The following is a 9,187-nucleotide window of genomic DNA, read 5'->3' as shown; positions in this document are numbered from 1 at the left end:
AGAAAGAAGAGGGCAAATGCTCTTTACCCAGCAACGCTCAAAAGGAGTCCCAGGCCACAGAGGCGCTCACTAGCACACAAGAAGGCCGGGGGCAGCGTCTGCTCCCAGCGCGGAGCTCAGGGCTTTCTCCGGGGTCGGCCAGCTCTTACCGCCCTGCACAGGGAGGAGCAGGCAGGTGTCCAGGACTGTACTGGCAGCCACGTTGTGACCACACAGGAACGCGGCTTTCAGGTGGAGCCGATGGGATGTGTGTCCATCCAGGTTCCATGGAAACAGCACAACGGGAGGGAAGAAGCCTGTGTGAAGGTCAAAGGCCTCTGGGGTGGTAACTACGAGCCTTCGGGTTGCCCTGAAGCCGTGGTAATAGAGTCAACGCGTTGATACGTTGATACCAGTACAGGCTCAGAGCAAGGCAGCACTTTCAGAGGCAGCGGCCGTCATGGTCATCATCGTCACCGGGTCAGAGTGCAGGCGGCGGCGGCGCAGGACGGGTGAGAGCCAGGCGGGGCCCAGCCACAGCCATGGGACCGTGCTCCGGCCTCAGGGAAGCAGGGAAGGGTCTGAGCCGGGCTGGCACGGGCGGTTTTCTGCTTCAGAGCTGGCTGCCGGGAGGAGACATCACATGTGATGCGTCCCTGGGAAAGGGCCCTGATGCCACGCCCCATGGAAGAAGGTTCAGGAAATGGGGACATGTGCTCTGTTTCACCTGGGGCGGCGGGCAGGGCGAGGAATGATGGTGGCCTCGGGGTCGCCGCAGGCCTGTCCCGTGGAAGCAGCACAGAAGAGTTAGGCTACTCTGGCAGCAGGAGGGGTCGTCACCACATCTCTCCTCCCCCTTGGGAAGGATCTGGAGGGAGCCCCCCATCCCGGGAGGTGTGCAAGCAGACTCCAGGGAAGTTCTTGACAGGAGGCTGCAAGGAAGCGCCAGCACCAGGCAGGGGGATGCAGCTTCCTTCCGAGTCCCTCACCACCCTAACCTGTTATCCCACCGAACCCTGGGGGGCGGGGTATGAGTCTGCGATGGCTGCTGGAACAAATCTCCAGAAACTGGGCGGCTTAAAACAACGCACATTTATTCTCTCACGGTTCTGGCGGCCAGATGTCTGCCATGCGTCTCCCTGGGCTAAAATCAAGGGGCGGGCGGGGCTGGTTCCTTCTGGAGACTCTGAGGGCAAATCCTTCTCCTCGTCACTCCCAGCTTCCGGAGGCACCTGCCTCCCATGGCTTATGGCCTCTCCCTCTAGCAGCAAAGCACCTTCAAATTCTCTCTCTCTCTTCACTGTGCCTTCCCCCACACCGGTGAAGCCCGCCATGACCCCCGCGGGCACAGCACACACGTGCCCCCTGCGTTTCTGTAGCTGGTTGCCTGCTTACTCTCCTGGGAGGACGGGAGCACCATCTCCCACGGTGTATCCCCACCGTCCACCGCAGGAGACCCGCAAAACGTAGCTGTATGTCCAGAGAATGAATAAAAAATCCATTCAAAGAAAGCGCTGCTGTCTAGCTGAGAAGCAGTCACCTAGCCTGGTGGGTGGGCTCTCCGGGGACATAAAGAGGTTCCACTAGGCTCCAGCTCACACCTGAGGGGCTGGCAGGTCCCTTTGGGAGAAGACAAAGGCTTTATCTGTGGGAAGTTTCCGCCAGGATTTTTCACATTTACATTCTGAACGGAGCAGCCTGATGCTGAAGGAGCGAAGGAAGGGGGCGGGGGCGGGGGGCTGAAGGGCTGCAGGGAGCACTTGGCAAAGGGGACCTTTGTGAGCAGAGACGTGGGTCTCCTGAGCCGCCTGCACCCTGGCAGGCTCGGGGGCTGTGCCCCACTCTGCGTAACAAGACCATCAACCATCAGGTTCATTCAGCAGAGCCTTCCCGGGCACCTGCTCCGCCTGGCTGGGTGCTGGTTGCTGACAGGGCGAGATGACAGGCCCTGGGTGGGTGAGGGAGACAGACGGACTCCCCTCAGCTCCGTGTCTGGTGCCCCCGATGCGGCACAGTTCCGCATTTGCCCAGGGAGCCCACAGACAGTCATACACGCGGTGTCCCGAGTGGGACAGGGTCGGAGCTTTAGTTAGCTCACGGTCAAAGGCGCAGACGGGTCCTGCTTTCCAGCCCAGGGACAACTCACGGACCTGGCCGGGCCAGGGACTTGTTTGGGTGCCTGGGCTTGTTTTCCTTCCCTGTGTCCAGTGTGACATTTTTTCCATGAGCACATCCCCAGAGCATTTCAGAGGGGACGTGGAGGCCCTGGCTGGGCCACAGCACAGGCTCCGCCACAGAGGGAGTGTGGGGACTCCTCCGTCCAGAAGGAAAACATCTGTGCTTGCTGCCTGTACCTCCCTTTCTGCCGTGTCTGAGAGGAGGCCCCGGAGGCACCCCCAGACCACTCCGTTAAAGGTGTTTAGGGAACACACTCCCCAGCAAAACAGAAAGGCATGACTGTGACCCCTGCCCAAGGCTGCAACGGCAGAAACCAGGTAAACAGAACGTCAGGACTGGAGGGGACCTCTGGCATTGCTGGGGTGACCCACCCTACTGTTTACGGACAGGGACTGGGGTCCAGGGCCAGGCAAGCAGAGCTGGAAGAGGCTGGAGCCAGGGAGTCATCCCTGTGGTGGACCCCAAGCCACCCTCACCCGTGCCTCTGGGCCCCATCTCGGGTTGCTTTGTTCTGGGGTGTGTGGCTTGCCTGGGCCCCCTTCTGCCCCCCCCCCCACAGTGACAGAGCTTTGGAGACAGGCAGATACTGGTCCACAGCTCTGCCCGTCTCCTTAGCCTTGTGACCTCCAACAGTTTCACGTGCCCTGACCCTCGGTTTCCCCCTCTGTGAAATGGGAAGGACCTCGCCCACCCCACGGGCTCCCTGTGAGGCTCGGCCGGCCGGCTGTGCGGGACACCCGCGGCACTAATGACCCTCGTGCGTCTTCGCTGGAGCATAAGTGACACTCGGCGCCAAGTAAGAACCTTCCTCTCGCAGCTCCTGCTCCCTGTCCCGCCGTCCCGGGCCGCCCACGGGCCCAACTCAGCTCCAACCGCAAGTCCCGCTTCCACTGACCCCAGGGGCCTCCAGCTTTGTCACCTCGGGCAGGTCGCTGGGACGGTCTGAGCCTCAAGTTTCCCGCCTGGAACGTGGGGCTGCCTTCCGAGGCCCCTGCAGCTCAGGGACAGTTGTAGGAATGGAGACGGCGATCGTAGCCCTGACATTAGCTCAGTGGTATTAGTGCAGCGTCTTTTATTCCTCACCACGACTTCTGAGCGGGGGCCCCATCACCCCCATTTCAGCTATAAGGAGAGGGAGGGAAGCAGTAAGGAACCTGCCCAAGGTCATCGCCGGAGTTGAGTGACCATGCGTCCCAGAGCCCCTGAGGAGACAGCGCAGTCCCTTAGCAGGTGCCCGTCACAGGGGAGCACCCTGTAACAGAGCGGCGCGTCTGGGGGACTGCCCGCCTTCTGTCCGCTCTGTGCGGGGCCTGGGAGGGGAGCCTGAAGGGGGCTGGCTGCGGGAATGCTCACCCCACCCCCCACCACGGGCGCCGGCCCTGGCCCACCCCCCAGATGCCCAGACACAGCCGCTCCGAGGGTAGATGACCGCTTGAGGTCCCCCGGCTGGTCAGTGGTGGGCGGGTGCTGCATGAGCCCAAGCCCCGGTCACTGGCGCTCAATCCATCACTGCTGGTCCTCTCCCTCCCCCACCTCTGCTCAAGGAAAGCAGCCAGTTTTATAACGAGCTCCCAGTGTGAGGGGCCTGGCCGCCCACTGCTGGCCTCCGCTGAACCGCCCCCTCATCCATCTTGGTCTCCCCCGTCCTCCACAGCCCCCATCAGCAGGTCCTGCCCCTACGGGCAAAGCCCCCGCCGGGGGAGAAGCTTGTATTGGAGCCGTGCCCCGCGCCCAGCACGCCCTGCCCGCCCTCCAGGCGCCCAGCTGCCCCCCAGGCAGCCCCTCCTCCCACAAAGGGGGGCCTGCAGGTCTGAAAGGACCCAGTGTCCAGGTGGGCGTGCTCCATGGCCTCGGCGGGGCCCCACAGGAAATGGGGGCGTGGAGGACCACTCCCAAGCAGCTGCTTAAAGCGGCTGCCGGCCGGGGCTGCAGGAGGTCCCCTGGCGCCATGAGGCCCTGGCTGCTCCCCCTGCTGCTGCTGCTCCTGGCCGGGGCCCCCGCCGTGCGGCCTGCTCCCCCGACCTGCTACTCCAGGATGCTGAGCCTGAGCCGGCAGATCACCGGGGACTTCCAGAGTCTGCAGGCGGCGGAGCCCTTGGTGAGTCCCCCAAGGCGGCCCCAGGCCCCCAAGAAAAGCAACAACAGCAAAAAGTAACTGTTGTTTTTCTTTTCGAGGCAATGTTACTCCCAAAGGTGTTCCTGCCTTATTCCCATCCTTTTAAATACGACGCCAGTCGTTTGCATTTTCCTTAGTACAAGGAAACATTATCAAAAACTTCACAATTTCTGCTTGCAACTTGCTAGCAAGTATTGGAGGATATGTTGTAAAATGTGAAAAAGAGAAAATAAAACCTCCCCGTAGAGCCTAGAACTGCGGAGCTACGACGGAGGAGCGGAGAACTGGGCTGATGGAGTCCCCTGGCCAGTGTGCTCTCTGGGAGTGACTCTGGCACCGGGCTCCACCCCGACCTGCTGTGGGACCGGGGCCTGGGCAACTGGTCTCAGCAGACGGCCGGGCCCCCGCCCCTGTGGGACAGCTGTGAGGGTCCGCAGCGTGGCTACTGAGTCAGCGGGCAGAGCGGGGCCTCATGGGGACCCCGGGGGTGGCAGCCGCGGCCTCGGAGTCAGGCCACGGGCCTCCTGACCGCCGTGTGGAAACAAGATCAGTTATAAACTCCATTAAAGACTTTGGTAAAACTTAAGTGTCCCTTTACCACTGTAAACACTTCAAACAAACGGTAATGTTTCTCAGATGTGGCGTTTATGGGACCCTGACACCTCTGTATTTTCTTTTAAAAGTTAAATAATGTTTGCTTTTTTCTAATTATGAAAGTCATATACTTTGTAGAACGGTTGGAAAAGGCACAAAGGACAAAGAGGGATCACTGGCCATCCCACCCCCTAGAGGCGACTGCTGCCAGGACATCCTGGGGGGAGCCTGTCAGCTTCCCGTCCCCGCAGGGGTTTCCAAGTGCGCGTGTGTGCGTGCATGTGCGTGCGGGTGTGCAAGTGCATGGATGTGTGCACGCGTGTTCACCTGTGTGTGCTGCGTGTGCACATCTGCTTGCATGTGTACATGTGTGCGTGTCTACAAGTGAGTAGGCGTGTGTGTGTCCACATATGTGTGCACACACGAGTGTCTGCTTGCATGTGCATGTGCGTGCGTGCATGTGCAAGTGCATGGGTGTGTGCACGTGTGTTCACCTGTGCGTGTCTGCTTGCATGTGTACTGTGAGCGTGCGTGTGCACGTGTGAGTGCACTGGTGCGTGCACGTGTCTGCCTGTGTGTGTGTCTGCTTGTGTGTGCGTGTGTGTACATGTGTGAGTACGCTGCATGTGTGCAATCATATTGGATCAAACCGCACAGCAGTTCTGCGATGTGGGTCCTTTCAAACTGTCACATAAATTAATACCCACTCGTGACAATGCTCTGCTGTGTCCTGGCCCCGCCGTTTACCCAGACTCCCTGGGGTTGCATATGCAGCGCAAACCTCTTTGAAAGGAGCCTGATCTTAAACCGTAAAACCAGCGCATGGGCCCAGGGCCGCAGAGCCGGATGGAAGGGGAGGGTTACGTGTGCTGACTCTAACTTCACCACTGGCACACTGAGTCACAGAGAAGAGGGAGGCCTGCCCGCAGTCACACAGGGATTTCAAAGCAGGTGTTAGGGTACCACAAACCCCACACCGGTATCACGGGACCAGAATCTGGCCCCTGGCCTTCAGTCCCGCACATAAAGTAAACTACAGTGACGTCAGAGTAGACATGCCTGTGCACTTCCATATTACTACGGTATATTGTAGGTATTGCTATATCCAGATTACAGTTATAGCACTGTTAATATGTACGTACACGTATGCATATTTATGGGCGTGGATATAGTTGTACATAGTTACAGGGGTGGCCGTACATCTATGGCCAGTCCCGAACTCACAGTTACCAGTACCAAGTCTGCGCCCTGACAGTCGGACCCTGGAGCCAGATGGCCACAGGACAAGGAAGTCCTGTGCATCAAGGCCCCGAGGACCTGGGGCTGGTCTGGCGGCGGGAGGGCGGGCTGAGAGCCTTCTGCGCCGGGCTGAGGGTGTGGCCCTTTCTGCAGGAGCCCTGTGTGAGATACCTGCCCAGGCTGTACCTGGATATACACGTAAGAGGGGTCTGCCTGCCTGGGGAGGCATAAGGTGGGGGTGGAGATCTCAGAGGAAGGTCGCAGGAGCCCCCCGCTCCCAACCCTCTGGCTACTGGCATCCCCCACGAGACCCACTGTCCCCACTCCCAGAATTACTGTGTGCTGGCCAAGCTGCGGGACTTCGTGGCCTCGCCCCAGTGCTGGAAGGTGGCCCAGGTGGACACCCTGAAGGACAGAGTGCGGAAACTCTACACCATCATGAACTCATTCTGCAGGAGAGTAAGTGGCGGGACGCCATGGAAGGGTCTCGCTCTACACGGCACTGACCAAGACTTTTAGAAGAGGGGGGCTGGGAGGGGCGCGGGCTGAGGGGGAGAAAGGGTTATGGGTGCTTCCCGTTCACACAGCCCTTCCTCAACCACAGTCACCCGTGATAAGTGACGGGGACTCAGGACCAGCCCCCTTGCCTCCACGAGCTCCACACTGATGGGGGAAGGACAACACCCAGGACCACATGCTAACCACATAACACAGACTCTGGGGAGCCACGCATGGCAGCGGTGGGGGCGGAGGGCCATGGAGCCTGAGAGCACCCCGAGCCCCTGCTGGGAGTCGGAGGAGACTTTGTGCAGAGGCTTTGGGTGTGCTCCGGGACGGGGGCAGAGGCAGCGGGAAATCAGCACTAGCTGAGACGTGGAAAGGGAAGCCTCCGTGCGACCCGATGGCCTAGAGCCTGGGACCCACAGGAGCTCCGGTCTTGATCTTCCTGCTGCACAGCCGGGCGCATCCCCTCCCCTCTTTGAGCCACAGTTTCCTCGCTTGTGAACTGGGGACAGATAGTGACTGTCCCGAGATCACTGGGAAGATAATAATGGCTACACCTGACCGTGTGTGTGTTGGGGGCACTGTGGTAACTCCCTTGACCTAAGAACCCAGGAGGGGAACCCCCAGTACTGTCCTCGGGAAACTTTAATAATCAGCAATTAAGTTATAATATATTTGCAATGAAGTTATAATGTATTTGTTCATACATCAAAGATTTGTTAGGCATTTCCTCCCACACCCATTTTCCTCCCCATTCCTTTCTCCCCTTGGTCTATGGGTGGGGGGCGGGCAGAGCGGACACAGGAAGAAGACGTGAGTAATACAGCTGTCAGTGGGGTGACTGATTCTAAAGCTTTTGAAGGTGAGCTCTGGCTGTTTTTCAAGATATCCCCACTGCTGCACCCAGAGTTGTTTCTCAATAATTAAGGTTCATTCACTCATCCACTCCCTCCCCATCTATCCATCTGGTCGACCAAGGTATGCGTGAACTCAGTGAATACTAAAGAACACATGAGGTTCTGCGGGAATGTGAAGACGTGACTAGCTTTTCTGGGGAGAGAAAGGGGTGGGAATTTCCCCCCAAAGGGAACAACTGAACAGTCTGGGAGGATAACCTGGAGTTCGGTACCCGTGCCTGGGGCCCGCAGCCGACTTCAGGAACGGTCCTGCTCACGGCACGTCTTTTTCAGGACCTGGTGTTCCTGTCGGATGACTGCAATGCCTTGGAGTACCCAATGCCGGTGACCACGGTCCTGCCAGACCCTCAAGGCTAAGGCAGCCCAGACCGGAGAGAGGACCCCAGGGGACTGAATTACGTCAGCTGCCCAGCACAGTGGGCTTTAGCCACAGTCCCCTCAGGTCTCTCTGTTTCTGTAGCATCTCAGACTGTCACATGTCCCTCCGCCTTCCGGGAAGCAGGGCTTGTGCCCTGGCCCAGAGCTCACCTTGCGCGTAGTTAGAAGCCGCCTCGCTCGCATGCCCCTTGGCTTGGCTTGCCAGGACAGTTAGGTACACAAGCAGGCAGGCGTACTTGGTCACTAAGAAAAGCGCAAATCGCTTCCCTCTTCTGAACAACTAGCTTAAGGACAAAGAATGTGTTTGTAGTAACAGAACCTGCTTACGTTTAACCGGCCTTGTATTTTATATCCTCGCCCAACACCAGCTTCCCGAGAGTGACTTTTCATTTTTCAGGAAGCGTTGCTGCCTACAAGATGTATTTGCAAGGTCCGTACTTACACAGCACTTTCATTGAAAGGTGATGAAAAGCAAATAAAGACGATCTTTACAGTGAGAAACACGGGTCCTGCTGTTCTTGTCCCAGTGGCTGTAGGGCTTCCCTTACGCTCTTTCTGAACTTCGCTGCTCTTAGCAAATGCCCCCTCCCTCCCTCTTCCCACCGGGCGCCGGTGCGTCTGGGCTGCTTCAACCCACCTGCGTGGATATCTGTCCTTAAGGCACTGAGAGAGGCTCCGACTTGGGTTTGGGGACATACTGTACTTTGCATGGTGCCCACGGGCAGTGCGGTACTTGGTACTTATCACAGATAGCAGTCCATTGGTCCTCATAACAAGCCCAGGGACAGGCATCCGAGGAGACAGAGGCTCACGTGGATTAACTTGTTGAAGGTCACCAGCTGGTACGCGGATTGAACTTGAGGGCCCCATGATGGTTCTCTGCAGGTGAAGCAGCTGGCTTACCTGCTTCAGGAAACCTACAGCAGCATCTCAGTTAAGGAACTGCATTGCTGGAAATGCGTCCCATGAGACACTGGGGTTTTGTTTCTTTTACTCCGTTCTGGACACACGGGCCATGCTTTCCTCCTTGGTCTCGGATGCCTCTGGCTTCCCAGATGAGTTAGTTATGAGGAAGCTTCCTTAGGCGTCTGTTTTCTGTTTGGAAACACAAGCCCCCTGCATCTCTGTACCGGGTCCCTAGGACTGCTGGGACCTGGTACCACAAACGGCCTCCCCTGGGGCCCCCTCCCGTCCACCCAGTTTCCAGCCAATAGTAGAACACTGATTTCAACACCCACCTCCCGAACAGGTTCCTATGCTTCCGCTCTGAAGGAAATTTAGC

General features: G+C 58.4%; 1 protein-coding gene across 1 annotated transcript; it reads left to right on the top strand.

Moving 5' to 3' along the window:
- The first annotated feature begins 4,063 nt into the window (after window positions 1-4,063).
- On the top strand, window positions 4,064-8,398 carry CYTL1 (cytokine like 1). The gene is made up of 4 exons (XM_090268218.1): window positions 4,064-4,255; window positions 6,260-6,304; window positions 6,437-6,565; window positions 7,801-8,398. Exons 1-4 carry the CDS (start codon window positions 4,106-4,108, stop codon window positions 7,882-7,884), a joined length of 408 nt encoding a protein of 135 aa, XP_090124344.1. The 5' UTR covers window positions 4,064-4,105; the 3' UTR covers window positions 7,885-8,398.
- The last annotated feature ends 789 nt before the right edge of the window (window positions 8,399-9,187 follow it).

Source organism: Furipterus horrens, unplaced genomic scaffold (genome assembly GCF_987537825.1).
Source record: "Furipterus horrens unplaced genomic scaffold, mFurHor1.1.pri manual_scaffold_2, whole genome shotgun sequence".
Classification (NCBI taxonomy): domain Eukaryota; kingdom Metazoa; phylum Chordata; class Mammalia; order Chiroptera; family Furipteridae; genus Furipterus; species Furipterus horrens.
The sequence above is the reverse complement of the archived record's forward strand: the minus strand, read 5'-3'. Positions and strand labels throughout refer to the sequence as shown.